The sequence below is a fragment of the Caloenas nicobarica genome, chromosome 6, assembly GCF_036013445.1.
Source record: "Caloenas nicobarica isolate bCalNic1 chromosome 6, bCalNic1.hap1, whole genome shotgun sequence".
Classification (NCBI taxonomy): Eukaryota; Metazoa; Chordata; class Aves; order Columbiformes; family Columbidae; genus Caloenas; species Caloenas nicobarica.
The window spans coordinates 21,340,955-21,358,488 of NC_088250.1; the positions used below are offsets into that span (position 1 = coordinate 21,340,955).

Sequence of the window (17,534 nt, forward strand, 5' to 3'; positions counted from 1 at the left end):
CTCAAAAGAGGTGTGCAGCTGCCAGGGCTGGTGGCACAGGCTGCAGAGCTGCACACATCTGCAAGAATGGCAGAGGAAGGAGCCTTTTCTCCTTGTATTCTTTTTGCAGGGATCGGTCACATCTGCCAGTAGAAACATCTGTAAAGGGCTGTAAATTAGATCAACCAGTTCTTTGCCACACCTTCAACAGAACAGGACTGAGGGCAGTTTGCTTTTCTGGCTCTTTGGACAGAAGCAGCTTTTTTAGTGGTTCTGGAAGGCAGTGTTGCCTCAAGTTCACACCCATGTATATGGACACAGCTTCTTAGCTGGCTACATTCTTCTGTCAGGGAATAAATTTTGTATGGTTGGGTGGAAGACAGTATCCTGCGTCAAGATATTGAGGAAATTGATTGAAGCATCAGTGATATTAAAAAAAAAAAAAAAAAAAAAGACCCACTTGGAATATGTTACAATGCGTCATTGCAGGAGCGTGGACGTGGAATGTCTTTGACTATTGGAGAGGGAGATTTCTTTTTCCTTTTGTGCTAAAATGCATTTCCACAGTTGAGGAGAGTTTTTAGGCTTTTAGACCAGCAAATGTTTCATGGAATGTCAGCCATGGAAGCTAATCACTTTGGTGCAGTGCCTATTTGTTTCCAATTCACATTAAAAAATTTGTCAATAAACTTACAGGTGGGCCGGGATAACCATCTCCTTTTGGCCCAAAGGGTCCAGGGGGTCCTGGAAGACCTCGGTCACCCTGAGGAAGGCAGGAGAAACAGCTGAGGTGAATGCCAAGTCAGCTAGCAGGAAATTTTCCACAAAAGTGAAACTTCTTTGGCAAATATCCTGTAAATTGATTTTATCTATCTGCTAATGTGTTTTACTATGCGAATTATTACTGTAGGTTATTAATACTGGACCAAAACTGGGACATTTAATAGTGCTGAGGATTCTCAGGACCTTTTCACTTCTAAGTCACTTATTTGAAACTTTTTCAAGAGCTTTGTTGTCATTTGTGGCCTACATGTAAGAAGGAATGACCTTAGTCATATCCCCCATAGTTTTATTGTCACAGCAAAAAGTGAAGAACATAGTCAAAAAAACATGCAGTGTCACCCAGTTGAAAGAGCTTTGGGGACTCAAGGCTGTGGGAGAGAGACTGGCAACTCTGAGCGTAGGACCTGCTTCCTGTTGATTGATTCTGGTTGGATTCCCAGAAATAGGACAACATGCAGTTCTCTGAATTGACTGGACTGTACCAAAACGTACATGATTCCATTGTTATCATCTCCTCCTGATAAATGTAAGGATCTTGAAAACCACTAACTGATCAAAAAGGGATAGAGATAGTTACATGTTTCTCATGCCTCTGTTCCTGTGTTCAATTGGCTCAAAGAGATAAGGGTTATACTCAAAAGTACTATCAAATTCACTAAGTAAAAAAAAAAAAAAGGTGTGGGGGTCTGGTTTATTTTGAGAAGCACAGGTTTTTATGTCCGAGACTTCTTGGTATTCAGACAAAATCAGCCCTGGAATGAAGAGTGGCTTACAAAAGTTGAATCTAGGTGACTCTGAGGCAATACTAGAGAAGTACTAGAGAGATTAGAGTCCTTAGAGATTAGCTACTTTAGCTACTTGTCCATGTTCTTTTTGCATTATGTAAGGCACCTCTTCTCACAGTGCCAGTTTGGCCCATATCCTGAGATCATTTTGGAGTCCGTGGATTACCCTGTGTCAAAATTAGGAATGAAGCAAAGGAGTCTGGCTGAGAAAAATTAACTGTGCTTGACAGGTAGGCTGTTGTAAGCACATAAATCAGATGTTCTCTCTGGATTCACTCCTCATGAATTAAAAAAAGTCATTTCTTTCCTTGTTCTCTGCCATGTGAAAGCTTGTGGTTCATGGAGTCTGGAAGACTGACCATCTATGGTCTTCTGGGTCTGCAAATCATTACACTCTGCTAGTATTGTCCGACATACACATTAAGAACCGTGGAACACATGGCCATCCTAAGCGATATGCTATTGCTTCACTGAAATCCTGCCGTATTTTACAGTTCTATCAGAAATTAGTTTACCAACTTATGAGCTACCTTTGCCCCAGGAAGCCCCAAACCTGGTTCTCCAATTGGTCCAGCAAGACCAGGTAACCCAATGTCACCCTGCAATGAAGAAAATATGTACTCTAGTTACATATTTTATTAAACACCAATCACAGACTGAGTTTTTTTATTTCTCTTATACAAACATATATATATCAAATGTAATAGCTATTTTTTTTTGCAAGCATTAAACACCAAAAGCAGAAGAAAGAAAAGTATTTTGATATCCAAGGCTATCTAAACCAAAGAAATTAACATAGGTAGGCCACATGGCAAACTAGCATACAGTTAATACCAGAGCATGGTCATAACTTGACTGGATACAATTCATAGCTCTGTTCATAGGAAAGAAGAAGTTTTAGTTTACCTTAGAAGGCTGGCATTATTTACATGAATAATAGCATGGCCTGCTTTACAGTTTCACCCTCTGTTGATAAGCACTCGGAGCTGGAGTGTGGATGTTACCTTTGGTCCAGGCACAGCTCTTCCAGGAGGGCCTGGCATTCCAAGACGTCCTGGCACACCAGGCTCTCCCTGCAGTGAAGGAAGGAGGGCAAAAATGATGGATTTTTCTGAAAGTGAGCATGAGCATCTCATACAGAAAACATTTATGCAATGATTTATAGTATTCCATTAAAATTCTATTAGAATTTCAGATATTCTATGTGGATTGAAATCTGACTGTTTTAAGAACTGACAACAGGCATAGTTCTGATTTCTCAATGGAAATGAGATTCTTCTCAGTCACTGGAAAAATATACGCTATTAATAGAAATCCCTTCCTTCCTTAGTGTATTTGAGGCTTGGTCCAGCATATCCAGTACTCAAGGCTTCCTTCCCAGATGTGTAGGCATACTGAAAACACATATATTTTCCTGTGAGAGTAGATTTTTTTAAAATAGTCCTTTCAGCATATTTTTACCTCTTTTTGTTTTTCCTCTTACATGGAAATACATAGCAAAAGACTTAATAAGAAACTGGAAGAGAAACCTGGAGTAACCCTTCTCTCGCTTTCAGTGAGTACTGAGTATTTGAATAGAAACTCCAAATCCATAAAAGAATATGAGCCATGAGTCAGTGTAAGGGAAAGTGAAGTCCTGCACATATGTATGTACCACACACCATATTATCTTCTCAAGTATTTCAGCATAAAAATACCACTATTAGTGTCCCTTAACTTTTTCCAAACTGTCAGGGAAGCAATACGGTGAATGCAAAGTTTTTTTAAACATGCTTCTAGATGTTGTAGGGATCATGGCATGTCTTGCTAAGAGAAGCCTTAGCTGAACTTTTAAATTATTTTTTAAGAAGCAAGTTCATTCTGGGACAGATTTTTCTTAGCTCTAAACCAAAGAATAGCTTGGGTGGGTTTGCTATTTTACACACATAATGTGATAATAAGCCTACTTTAGCTCCAGCAGGTCCAGGCACTCCTGTTGGTCCTGTTAATCCTCGTATTCCTCTCTGACCTTGATCTCCCTACAAAAATGGAGAATGTGTTGAGATTAATTGTGAATATCAATGAAAGATAGTGAAGTTCTATGTCATAGCTGGTGCACATGAGTTGTTCTTATTGCCTTCACTGCCTTAATTCTGCTCAGTAATTGTCCAGTTTTGGATTTGTACAGTTAAAACTATGCAGATGTCATCTGAAATTAAATTAACCAATATACCAGTAAATACTGTGAAAAAAAATAAGAACCAAAGGAGTCTTAAAGATTGCATCCTTGAAGCTGAAACAGCTTTATTTCTCTTCTATTGTGACATTTAACGTCTGTATGTCTTGTCCAACATCTTGGACAACGATTCCAGCAATTTCCAGCATCTTTATTTCACAGGATACAGATGATGATCTGAGAAACCAGAATTACTTCTCCACCTGTGAATCAGTACTGAAAGCCAGTACAAGAGCCAGAACCTAGAAGGTTGGCCCAGTTATTCCTGCTAAGAGAAATGGTATTCCTAGCAAAGGGTTTAGCTCTTTGTGAACTTCTTGAACCAGATACTGCCACAGGTACTGGAAACTGTGACCCACTGAACTGTTGTGCTGTCATTCAAAAAAAAAATTATGAAAAAGATGTGCTGGGTGGTCCTTTATTAACTTTGCTATTTTAAAAAGTTGTTGGTTTAGTCTGAGGTTGAAATAAACTCTGCAGTTAACCATTTTTAGAAGATGTCATTAGCCTACTCCTTGAGATATATTTTTTCATTACTTCTAATACACACAAAAAAGATAACACTATGACAAACCTATTTCTGGAACATTATAATTTTGAAGGTCACCTTTAGTAAGAAATTCTTACCTTTTCTCCCTGTATTCCAATCCCTGGAGCACCTTCAGGACCTCTAAGACCAGGTAACCCTGGTTCACCCTGGAATAGAAAATCCAAAGCAGCATTTCAGAGAACTGCATAGACATGGGGCAAGATCAACTCTGTATTCACTCGAATAAGCTCATTAAAATCATGGACCTTTTAGAGTCAATGGCAAAATTCCCGCTAATGTGAGTGGGCCCAGGATTTTCTTCCCATATTCAGAAGCAACCATTGTAAAACTCTGGGTGGAATGCATGAAGCAGCCTGTTTCCTTTGTGATGGCTGAACGCTCTGAGTATATAATCTTCAAAGATATGGGGTTTCTGATTCTAGGAAAACATCATGATCAGGAGGCTACAAGAGGTTTCTTATGGCCATTTTAGTGGCTTCCCTTCTCAGCTGCAGGGCATTTGGTGAATTTAAAAAAAGCCAACAACTGTAAAAAAGATAAGACAGCTCCCCCAACCAAAAAAAAAAAATTCCCTAAAAAAGTAGGTTTGAAAGATAATTTTTTTCACTGAAAAATGTGCTACTTTTCCCCTCGTACATGAACACTCTCTATGTTTGGGTATTGGCACAGGGAGAACAGCAGGAATGCCTGGAGGGAAGCAAGTAGCCTGCAGACAGAAATGAACCAACCTTTTGTCCAGGGGCTCCATCTTCTCCTGGAAGACCAGGCAGACCTGCAAGTCCTGAAGGGCCTGGCTCACCCTGACATCAATAGAAAGTAAGTCCTTCTATTAAATGCAGACTTGGTACTATTCTTTCTCTGAATCAAGGAAATCTACTTTTAAAAGTTTACTAAACTATATTTTTATAGCAAACATTTATGCATATGAACCCAAATCTTACCCTTTTTTTTTATAAAGGCAACTCTCATGTATCTGGAACTACCATATTGTCTGATCGTTTGAACTTCACATTTGATCTATGCAATTTATATTATTAGCTAGTAATGCTCCAGCTCATTGTTAAAAAACAATGTAATCATTTCATTAAGTGGCAACATTTGAGGTAAATGTCAGAGAGAGCCAACTGTGACATGATGGTTGATATCTTGCTGGTGAATATCAGTGCAAATCTATTAATGGAAGTGGAAATGCCATTGGCCTGTTTATGTAAGGTTAAAGAGCCTGACCTGGTTTTAGAAGAAATGGGATCATTTGTGGTCAAATGGGTTCACTCAGCATTACCATATTTTGTGAAATTAAGGAAGGAAATTGAACAATTTATTTCCTTTTCCAACCACTGCCCCAAATCCCTAATGAACAAGAGCAAAACCAGGACAGCCTTGTGCCTTTCCACTGTCACAGAAGTACTTTTTCATCTATGCCCGTATTTTATGTTAATCTGGCTCCTAATGACATAGAGCCTGGATAATATCCCGGTCACTTTAGCACTAAAACGATCTGGTTACAGCTTCCTCTCCTCTAAGCGAGTGTGCTTTCTGTCTGGTAGCACAGCTTGTTTCCCATACGAAGGTGTCAGGATGTAGCTGCTGCTCTGTTCGCATCCTATCCTGTGTGAAAAGGGAAGGGACAGCACAATAACCACTGTTCAGTGCTTTTTTTCACCAGCTCTGGCTATAGCTTAGGTTTTGCTGTAGATTGTGAGTCCTGTTTTATATTCTGGATGGTTTTCTAGAGAGAGATGGAGGTGATCTGTATGCAACACTGACTTGAGAATGGGCAAGGCATGCGGAAATTTTCAGTCACAATAAATCTTCCAACTTTTGTGCAGAACTGGTGTGTTTAAAATGTTCCCATTTCTGGAGGTTATTGAAAGTCTGTGTCAAAAATTTTAAAGACCAAGAACGTAAATTTTATTTCTGAACCTATCTCTAAGTGCCTACAGAAAGGATACTCAGGAAACACAAATTTCAAATATAAATAAATAAATACCTCTATTAATAACGTACCTTAGAACCAGGTTCTCCAATACCTCTTTCTCCTGGCACTCCAGTCTCTCCTGGCAAGCCTTGTTCACCCTTAAGTAGCAATTATTTTTTAACAGCATTATCATGGAAAAATATGAAAGCATATCCTAGGTTGCTTATATTTAAAGAAAGATTAGTGTGATATTCTCTTTAGTATGATGTCTTAAACCCTTGATCACAAAGACTGAGAATCTGCAGCATGTTTTGAGCTGTCACCAAAAAGCTGGTGGAAGTGATTAATGCTGTAAACCTATAATTATATGTCCCTGCAAATGTTTCTTGCCAAAGTAGATGATATTTCAGGAGAATGTCTGACATCCACAAACAATTCACCCTTCTCTTTCTTTTTACCAGTAGTAAAGCATATCCCTGCATTATCATGGAAAATGTTAGAGATGATCTCTGATGCTGCAAAATACTTTGCCTGGCATGGACCCTTGACCCACTTACACTCCTGATTCCTTTATACTACGCTGTAATAGTTTTCAGTCATTCAGAACTTTATCTGTCACCTCTTTCAGAAACTCACTTTAAATCTCCATTCCAAACACTTCAAGAGTGATGTCTTTCATTAACATTTTTGTATTTTGCGAATCAGTCAAGGCTAAATTATTCAGACAGTTTTTCTTCAGCAAAGGTAATCTTCATTATGCATTGGTCCATTGTTAACTGATAGATATAGTAAATACACAAAGTCAGGTGAGACAAAAGGCAGCAGAAGTAACAAGGAAGGCAACCAATCTGTAAGGTATGTATGTATTTTTCTGGAATGGAAACAGTTCAGTGAGGTTAAAAAATGATACTGAAATTTTGGTGTTCTTCTGTGTTAAGTGCAACTACTTTTTGGAATTGATTCACTGCGCCTCCACCTGATACAATGAAACTGCCAGTTTAAGGCAGACAACCTTTTCTGTGGAAATGTATTGGACAAAGTGTCTGATATGTAGTACCTCAAAAGGCTCTGTGGTGAGCCAAGCCAAAACCTAAATAGATAGCCATGGCATTGGTTTAGCAAGGCTTTTCAGTGGAGTAGGATCTGCTGTACAGTTTAATAATGCAGCTATGTCAATACTTAGACTGGTGCTCAGCACTTTAACAGGCATAAGAATAGAGACAGACCATTTCTTAATCAGGAAACATAAAAGTAAAAACAACACCGTATCTTTTACTTCACAAAATACCCTAACCTTTGGTCCTGGTAGTCCCTGTCCTGGTAGCCCTCTAGAGCCAGGTGGTCCTTTTGGGCCCTCCACGCCCTGAAAATATTAGTTAAGTATTAAAAACAAACCACTCCGTGCTACTGCACATTTAACTGTGGGGTGAGGGGGAAGTGAAAACTGCACCTTTTCTCCTTGAATTCCAGTTCCAGGTAATCCAACTGGCCCAGGTAAACCAGGAGGACCAAATTCACCCTGGCAAACAAAGTACAATTGCTCAGTTGTGTAAAGATACAGAAAAAATCTGGGACAGCTCCCATGCCAGTACATGTTGACTTAACCCCTCTTGAAGTCAGTGAAGCTGGGGATCTGGCCTTTAGTCTTGCATATATGCATTTATTCCCTGCTGATTCAGGTGCAAAAAACTGCTAGTCTCTTCTGCCTTTTGTAAATATTAACTTTCCCACAGAATCAGATGCTTTTTGTAACATTTCCTATTTTAATATGAAGGGATGTTAAAATAGGTTGAGAGAGTGTATTGGGCACAAATCTCTCGACAAAATACCTTATTGTCCAGAGCCTATTGTGCATTCCTTGTCTCATTACACCTTTTGTAGTGAATATCAACTCCATATTCCCTATATTATGTAGGTTTATTGGCACTTTGTTAATCCTCCGGTGAATGTACTGCTCACCTTTTCACCTTTTATGCTGATGCCTGGAAGTCCACGAGGGCCTCTTGGTCCATCAAACCCACGGTCTCCCTACATGAAAAAATTATATGTTGTTAACTGTGGAGACACAGCTGTGCTCTCTGAAGTAACTAGAGACACTGTTTATTCTGTTATCATGAAACACAAAATGAGAAGAACCAGGAAGTGGCTCCTGGATCTGTTTTCCAGGATACCAAGAGAGGTCATCTTTTCAAATCAGCTTGCTCTGCAGTTTGAAATTGCTGATGAAAGAGCTGAACAAGCTTCTTTTTATGTTTCTGCTCACCTCGATTGCTTGAGGTCCTGTCCTGCTTCCCCTCAAATCAGTGGCAAAACCACAACTGATTTAAATGTCAGCAGGGCTGAGTTCTGCAACTAACTGGAAGCTGAATTCTGCTTATTGGTCTCATGGGTTAATCTCATTAAAGTGTGGCAGTGAGGATGTAGCTCTCACTAAGAATTTTGCCAGAATAAAGACCAGGCCAAACTGTATTGTTGCAGAAGCCTATTTGTGAATGTCATTGTCTTTCTAAATGTTTATTTACAAAACAGTGGTCTTGGGAAAATGCAGGTTACTAATAAGGACACTAATATTGTACTTTCTTGTACTTCCGTTAATAAAATATGCAGAGACAGATCTTAGCTTGTGTAAATTGTCACAGAATCACCCAAGGCTCCCTGGTAACCAATTCCACCATTTTAACTTTGACTGAAATATGTGTATTTCTGTTTAAAATAACTTTCTATACTCCTGATGCTTTAGAACACCTGCCTTAATGTTCCTTTTCGTTGAACTGTGAGCTAGTAAAAATGTCTGAGGAAAGCAACTGTAAAATTTGCTTTAGATTAAAAAAATCACCTGTTTAAAATGTGTTTAAAAGCAGAGAGCTGACATACTTGGCAACCATAAATAGGATTAGAGATACGTAGAGACTCTGTTGATACATACTTGGCTTCAGGTCAGATTTGGCACTAAAAAGTAGTACATTTTTTAATAGAACCAAGAGTTCCAATAATGCTGGCAGAATTCCACTTTATTTTATTCTGCCTATCTCCGTCACTCAGTAGTTTTGGTTAGTTTATGCTTTCGTCTGTACTTGTTCTCACTGTGCACTGGTCCTGTACTTTATTTACCCTCTGTAGTGTTTCTTCCCACATGAATTGGTATTTCAGTGGCAATGGAGTGATTTCTAAATGCTTTTTCTTCAAATAGATTTTTGTTTGTTTTCATGCATGAGACCCACTAAGCAAACACAGACCATCAACAACGAGGTTAAATAATTTATATAATTCATCGGAAAATATATATTGGATGTTTGAAGAGATTATGTTGCTAGCAGCAGTCAAATTTAAACCTAGCTGACTACACTATTGTGCTAATGAAAAATCCTAAGTGAAGGGAAAATTGGGACCTGCCCCTGTGAAAAAAATTTTTGTTTTCCCAACCAAAATTGCTTTGGTGCATGCATAAAAATGAGTGAACCATTTAGTTAGTGATTTAGCTCATGTCCAAGCTGTGTCACTTTGTTGTTGTAACCAAAGGTCGAAGTAACAACTCAACCTGGGAGTGGGTTTTCAGCAGACAGCAAAAGGAGGTAACAGAGGGTCTAGTGAGTCCATCCGTGTATGTGCAACTACTACTGTCATTGCTTTCCACTGTATCTGAAAATCAGTAGCAGCCCCTTCCTTTCCCCACAAACTGAATTCAGACTTCTGCTAAAAGGCATAAGCCAGTGGCTGAGGTATTTAAGAAGCTCAGAAGCCTGTCTTTAGTGACAGCAAAGATCTCTATATATAAGGATTTCGAAAAAAAGCAACAAGATAAATTTTTCATCTAGGAATCACTTTTATAATATTTTAAGTCAGATGCTTGAGGCTGTTTTTAAGTTACAGCTGGAATTCTTTCCAGGCTTAGATCCTACAAATCAAGCATCAGGTGAATTAAATATCGTCTTTACAAGGTCCCAAAGGCTAGCTGTGCCTAAAAGTCATGTTTGGACCAACAGAATTCTATGAAAATATATCAGGTTAATTGGTGCCAAATTTTAGAATTCATTTACAAGTTACTTTCTCAGATTCCCTTGTCTGCTATGGGCTTGTTTTGGCATGCACTCATTTAGTGGTGCTACTCAGATCTTAAAACCCTTAGACTGCTGTACCTTTGCTCCTGGAAGCCCTTCTCCTGGTGGACCTCTTTCTCCTTGAACACCTTGTGGTCCTTGAGGCCCCTGTTAACATAAGTTTAAAATGGCCTAGAATATGTATTAATCACTCAAATCAACAACAGCATGTTCTATGTAATTTTTGGTTTTAAGCAGGTCTTTAAATGTTGGTATAGTTACAACCTGTTAAAAATAATACAGTAATACGATATTCACAGTGAATAAACGATGAGCATTCTGGCCTGCAGCAGTAACAAGGCAGACAGTTTTACCTTTCTGGTTTCTTATGAATCACAGGTTATGTAGCTGAAATTCCTATTCCTTATACTTTTGAAATCTTCGCTCTCTAAACTTTAGTTTGGTTTACAAGTTATTACTAAACCTTATCAATGTACTAGCGTTACCATGAGAGACAGGGAGGACCAGATCAAAGACCATGCAGAGTATTACTGAAGAAGATCCAGCTGTAGAGAGATTTGACTGTAATTGGCGAAGAGGACAGCGTGTCCTTCTCTTTTTGAAAGCAGATCTGGTAGGAGCACAAGGGGCAAGAAAGACAACTAAAACCTTTCATTAAATGCAAGTCCAACACCTGTGCATATTGAGGCTGCTTCACAATGTTTTCCTGCATTTTTTTCCCCCTGATTTATTCCTTGAAATTACACAAAATCACAGAATGCTGGTAGATTTGGGTCTAAATATGCTTCTGCTGCTTCTGCATAGAGATTTAGAATTATGCCTAGTTCTTAGGTAAAGGTAATTACACTGCATTCAGCCATAAAAAGAAAACTCTTTTGAGGCAAGTATACGTCAAAGTAAATTTTAAAAATACCTTTAGTGTACATTTTTAAATCAGAATCCCGTGTTATATCAGTACAGGTGTTGTGGCTAACAAATATGCACATCACAGGGACCTCTTCCTCCAGACAGTGGCTCTCTTCTCTGTGCCATTATTGAAGAGACTCAGGAAGCATCACTGCCCCACTTTGACTGACTGTCACCACTGACCTTATTAGTAATGGTCGTTTCCTTGGGCTCTTGAACAAGACTCACTCCTCTCCAGTAGTGTATTTTCAAGAAGGTTTGAGATCAGTCAGTTCAGTTATCAAACCATCTTTTTCATGGGAGCATCTCTTTTGAAATGAATATTACAAATCTTTCCTTGTAAATGGGGAAAAGCTACTTGTGAAAAAAAATTGACAAATTTTCCCTCATGGTTGCAGTAGGGTTCTTTCATGCAGGTGATGAGAAATGAATTTGAGTCTGCTGTATTGGAAATAGCTCAGTAAAAGCTGCTGACACTTTGGAAAAAAGTGACTATGACACTCGTTCTTTGAATTACCATGAAAAGGTTGAGTTTAAAAGTACCAGGAGAAGGAGAGGAAGGAAAAGAAGGAAAAGTCTTCAGAGCCAAACATACTATAAATTATGAAAGTCGATTTTTTTTTTATTTCCCCCTCTTATTATCTCCAGTAAAGGTAATACTGGTCAAATTGTTATCTGCGACCAGTTATGCAATCTGAATGTCTTTATGAAGGTAGTTTAGGTGTGACTGTTTCAGTGTTAGAGTGGTTGAAATGGAGTCTCTCCCTCAAAGCCATGCTGATGTCCGTGCTTTAACGATACTGAAAAGCAGTCAACTTCAAAGTTACGACATGTGGATTTGAATCTATCAGCAGACAGATTTATATAAATATTTATGTGGTTTTGCATGAAGTGTTATCTTTTCATATCTGTTTTGGAGACGAGGATAATTAGAAAAGTTAAAGAGTTGGAAACATTTCCAGTTTATTGAGAGAAATGAAAGTCAGGCAATATAGTATGTGAGTGAGAACTAGTGGAAGAAAGAAAAGAAATGGTATCATTTAACACACATACATTCCTTTTAATAGGGAAGCATCACGAATTTTTCCTTTCTGTCCTGCTTCCCTCTCACCAAACCAAAAATAGACATACCAGAAGTCCTGGCTCACCAACTCCAGGTGGGCCAACGGGGCCTGGTCTTCCTGTCAAACCGGTGTCACCCTTCAAACAAAGATGTATTTTGAAAATGCCTGATTTAGGTGTTTGTGTGTGTGCAGCATATAACAACTCATTTGATAGTCTGTGCTTGAAATACTTGATGAGAATACAGGAATGGCAGAGAAACTCTGAGTCTCCTCAGAGTCATACAGCACACAAGGCCCAACAGGCACTGAATTGGTGCAGTTTCACAGAACTAGGGGACAGCTTCAATTCTGTATTTGAGAGAAGACAATGTTGAATCTAAACAATTACTTATTTTCATCATATTCCTAGTACATTCGTTATTGTCCTTTTCCCGTAAGTCAGTATTTCTATCGTAGTGTTTCTGTTCTCCTTATGCCAATCGTTCAAACCCACAAGCCTGTTTTTCACAGGATAAATTTTGTTTAAGACTATGTATGCATTTTTACTCAGCCATACACTGCTTGGATTGAGTTATGTCAAGCATAACAACTACTGTAAAAAAGTCCTTTAAAGTACATACTTAAAATGTACTTCTTTTTTCTTTTTTTTTCCTCTTTTTTTTTTTCTTTCCTAGATAGTTTTGATCAACATACAAAATACCTTTCCAGTACCATAAAAACAGCATTTGGGGGCTTGAACTTTCTCATGTACCAGCAAGTATATTATCTCAGCTGTCTCGGTCTTTGTTTTTATCCTACAATACATGCAATATAGAAGATGAGAGATACTTGTACCTTTGGGCCTGGCAGTCCTATTCCAACCTCTCCAGGCAAGCCAGGTGGCCCAGGGAGACCTCTCTCACCCTTTTCAAATAATAAAAAAAGAAACAATTCTGATTATAAATTGGTGTCTAGAGAAATCAATTTAACTCCATTGAAAAAGAAGAAATTTTGAAGTTCATTTTTTCTATATCCTGAATTTCAACCCATTGTAATTGTCTTACACAGTACTTCATCTGTTCACCCTTTCAATGCTTCAAATTTTTTCAAGTTTTTCTCCACAACATATTCCTTTCAATAGCTGAAGAACCCCTTAGCCTTGGCTGAATTACTCAGTTTAAGGTTTTTCTGAGAAGCAAAGTGTAAATGCGGTATCCTTTAATGAAGTTAAAACAGTTGTCTATAATACCCAGTAATATTTGCATCTTCCATTAAACTACTATGATAAAGATATCAAGTCACCACAGAACTACAGAATCAAGAAATCTCCATTGTTATACCTGGAATTTACAATGGCGTGAGAAGTAAACCAAACAAATCTTCAGGTTTTGATAAATGTAAATCAGAAGTTTTTCAAACAAAGGAAAAATATTTTATGTTTACATATTTTAACTGTTTATGAGGAAAGACTGGAGTGTGATTTGGACCTGAATCCAATACAAACGGCAAATGAGTACCTTTCTTAGGAACCTTATAGTATACAAAGAGTATATGATTTGCTAGCAATGTGACATTAAACTGCATCCCCTAGCAGGGTATGGAGTATAAGGATAAAAGCATTATTGTTGTGAGGCTGTATGAATACCTTTTAATATAAAGAAAAAGAAGAAATAAGGCAGTTCTTACCTTTGATCCTTGGAGGCCTTCAGGCCCTTGATCTCCAGGCTGTCCTTGTGGACCCTATTAAAACAAGAGTAGTTTTAATGAGATTTTTCAAGCTTTCAGAACTATGGCAGTGTAAAAAACCCAATAATTCTAATTTCCTCTAGCCTGCATGAAAATATGAATTACAAACATTTCAGAACGGAAGCTTTGCATTCTGATGCATGTATAGATTCAACTCAGTCGGATCTGGGTCTGGTAGTCGGGGAGAGAATTTGGCTCCCTTCATTTGAATACAATTAAAGGTAATCTGTAGTCAAGATTTACTGAAACATCTATGATGGGCTAAGCTTCTTGGCCTTCAGTCCAGGAGTATTGGGATGAAAAGAGACTGAAGTATTTCCATGTACTTCCGTGAGATAATTAAATATTTAAGACACCGAACGGGAAATGAGTCATTTTATTTTTTTCTGCATTTGCTGTGTTCTTTGAGGCTGAATGAATTCTAAGGATAATTTATTTGTCTAGACTGGTCCTCCAAATTCTTGTTAATTTTGCTGTTCAAGAATGTAAGATTTTGGATGCCTTGAACTCAGTGACTCAAAGATTCCATGACGGTTGTGGTGTGATGTTATTTCACAGCTTTGAATCCCATGGAACCAGGTATTGTTGTTTTTATAGTTTTCGGTGGGGTTTGTTTGTTTGGGGTTTTTTTACCTGTAGCCCTCTTGTTCCTTTGGGGCCTACTGGACCTTCAGGACCCTGAAAGGCAAGTGAAAAAAAGGATACATGTATGTGTATTTAGATTTAATCAAAAGCACTTTTAGATAACTTTTTGCTAAGGTACCTTATTTAGGTATCTTCACATTAAAATAAAGAAAAAATCAAGGGAAGCTCAGCAGCTAGCAAGTATTGAATAAATACTTTTTAAATGGGCTATGGTAATCAGAATACAGAGTAAGAATGAGGAGAGTTAATTATCAAGGACCAGTAATCCAGGATAAAATTCTATTTGTTTCATTTAAAATATTGACAGCAATTATACACCCAATCTTGAATATCAGAGTGATTTCATTTTCACCTCTCATTCCCTTCGCTTACTAGCTTACTTTGCTTATAAGCCTTCTGCCTCTGTTATTGTTATGAACAGGCTTAGGCTTGAGCCTTAAGAGGAATCACATGAAAATATAGAAGGAGCTGAGAAAGTTACTGAAAATGGTATCCTTGCTCTCTTCATTTCTTAAAATTGTAAGTTGTTAATTTCTCTCAGCCTTAGAATTGATATTTGCCCTAAATCTATCACTGTGGTTGTTATTCAGGGAATTGTGGGTTTTCTGTATTTCAACTTCGTTTCTTGGAAGTGTAACAACTTTGTGGCTGCTTACTCTGTCTCCTTTTATCCCTGGGATTCCACATTCACCTCTTGCACCCTGGAAAGGAACAGGAATAAATATTTATGAGGTATATTGAGCATATCATCCTTATTCTTTGGGTGCTTTAGTTGAAAACCTAAATGTTACTTTTTTCATGACATATAGCAATTCTGCTGTAAGTTCATTGGGGAAGGGACACATTTATTAGAGCTTGAGCAGCAGCTGGTAAGATGATGTTATTCCTCATTACTAGTATTTTTGAGAAATATGGCACTATGCATTACAAATAATAATGTCATCAAATATCTATATGTAAGCAGAAGTTTTGACTAAAAGTATTACCTTCTCTCCTTTGTATCCAGATTTCCCCTGGAAAAATAAAAAAGCAAGGCGAGTTGCAAGGATATATAGACCAAATGTAAGAATGTGAGTATTGGCACGATTAACATTTGACTCTCTCTAGAAAAACAGCATTTCAGGTTATAATGACCAATTAGGTAGAAAAGGTGATTTCTGATCTGACTCTAAATACTACACCTACTGGTCATGATAGATGCTGTTTTATGTGTGAACAAATCTTACGAAAGTGTCACTTTAGACTGGGATTTTAATGATGTAAAAGCAGATCAACTAGAGTTCATTTTTCCATCTTAGTGAGAAACATGCTAAAATAAGAAAGTAAGAAAAATGTCACTCACAAAAAAGGATGTACTGAATCAATACGAAAATATAAAGTAGAGTGATTACTGTGTGAATGAATTCAGAGTTAAGCACTAAGAGACTGGTCCTGCAGTTACTTCTTATATGTATTTTATTCAATTTTTTCATTGCTATTACTCATTGGATCCTCTTTATTTACCAGATGAAAAATTTAAACTTAGATTAAGCTTTATCTTAGATTGTTGTATCAGAGCTTTTCACACTTTTTAGGAGGGACTGTGTTATTAGAGAGTATTTTCTAGATCACTCTTATAAGAAGGAATTATTCCCTTTCTTTAAGCAATGATCATGTTTTCAGTTCTTCTAGTGTTAATGAATCATTAGCTGGTAAACCAGAATTGAAATTAGCTTCTCATTGGAGAAGAAGGGAAAAAAATATTTTTTTACCTCTATTCCATCTTGTCCTGGGATTCCATTAAGACCTGGCTCACCCTATGAATAATCCAACATCAAGATCAGTGAAATCAGGAAAAGATAGTATTGTCCTGATATCTGGATAGCTCAGCGAAATACAAGAAGCATACCCACACCTTCTTTTTACACTCTCATGATTTTATATGTTAGATATAAGATTTTAATTTGTCAAGAATCTTAGTCTTTACTACAGCAAAAGAGAGTAGATGAAGTTTAAGAAATTCACAGGTGGAAAATACATGGGCACTATTAGGGTAGTCTTTCCATATTAATGAAGTACCAAATCTTTTCCTAAATCTGAAAAATTACATCACCTTTGCTCCTTTCAGGCCTGGAGCTCCATCATCACCAGTGCGACCCTTTTTACCCTGAAAACAACAAAATGAAATTCCTATAGTACATGTTAGGCAAATTATTTTGTTTTACATTATATACACTATTTTTTAGTATTTAAGATATTTGCTTCCTATAGATTTATTATTAAATATCTTCATGTTTACCATAATCTTGAAATTGAATTTCTGGGAGCAGCAGGACCACCTCAATAGGCAGCCATTTTTCTCTTTTTGTCTTTGCTGGAAACAAAAATTGTTCAGGTCTCCTCTGAAGAAAAGAGGTGATCAGATGTTTCAGTAGCTACCCAGCTTGCCAAGTGGGTGTTTTGTCTTCTTTTGAACTCTTTGAGGTGTATGCTTTTGTTTTGTTTCAGAGGTACTTGCACTCTCCAAGTAAATGCATAGAATAATAATAACTATAGAGGACTGTGTATTGAACCTTGAACTTTAATTTTCTCAGGATTTGGGTTCAAATAATTTCTTAAAAAAACTCCAATAATGAAATAAATCTTGATTTATACTGTATTTCAGTTATTTGAGAAATGACGGCTACTTACAGCAGGGCCAGGAAGGCCTCTTTCCCCCTTCTCACAGTTACACGTAGCAGCCTGGGGACACTTTGAATGAAAATAATCCGAATCAGCACATTTTAACAGAAGAAATAGAAAACACATAAACATTGCTTTTAAGTTACTGTATGGCAAGTCCGAGTACACCAGTAATGATCGGAAGCCAGTTATATTTACATGTTTTACAAAAATCTTTTAACAGTCAGTTTACCACTCATCAAGAA

At 37.6% G+C, this 17,534-nt stretch overlaps 1 protein-coding gene across 1 annotated transcript in view; it reads right to left on the bottom strand.

The window, feature by feature from the left end:
- LOC135990439 (collagen alpha-1(XXVIII) chain-like) overlaps positions 1-17,534 on the bottom strand; it is a 32,330-nt gene that overhangs the window by 10,784 nt on the left and 4,012 nt on the right. The window contains exons 4-23 of the mRNA XM_065638129.1: positions 17,299-17,358; positions 16,721-16,774; positions 16,380-16,424; positions 15,615-15,641; positions 15,285-15,329; positions 14,617-14,661; positions 13,924-13,977; positions 13,093-13,161; positions 12,326-12,394; positions 10,367-10,435; positions 8,190-8,258; positions 7,681-7,749; positions 7,525-7,593; positions 6,320-6,388; positions 5,041-5,112; positions 4,390-4,458; positions 3,494-3,565; positions 2,552-2,620; positions 2,078-2,146; positions 674-742 (exon numbers count right to left, since the gene is read on the bottom strand). Coding sequence (XP_065494201.1) covers positions 674-742; positions 2,078-2,146; positions 2,552-2,620; positions 3,494-3,565; positions 4,390-4,458; positions 5,041-5,112; positions 6,320-6,388; positions 7,525-7,593; positions 7,681-7,749; positions 8,190-8,258; positions 10,367-10,435; positions 12,326-12,394; positions 13,093-13,161; positions 13,924-13,977; positions 14,617-14,661; positions 15,285-15,329; positions 15,615-15,641; positions 16,380-16,424; positions 16,721-16,774; positions 17,299-17,358 — 1,233 coding nt within the window. The remainder of the gene's footprint in view (positions 1-673; positions 743-2,077; positions 2,147-2,551; positions 2,621-3,493; positions 3,566-4,389; positions 4,459-5,040; positions 5,113-6,319; positions 6,389-7,524; positions 7,594-7,680; positions 7,750-8,189; positions 8,259-10,366; positions 10,436-12,325; positions 12,395-13,092; positions 13,162-13,923; positions 13,978-14,616; positions 14,662-15,284; positions 15,330-15,614; positions 15,642-16,379; positions 16,425-16,720; positions 16,775-17,298; positions 17,359-17,534) is intronic.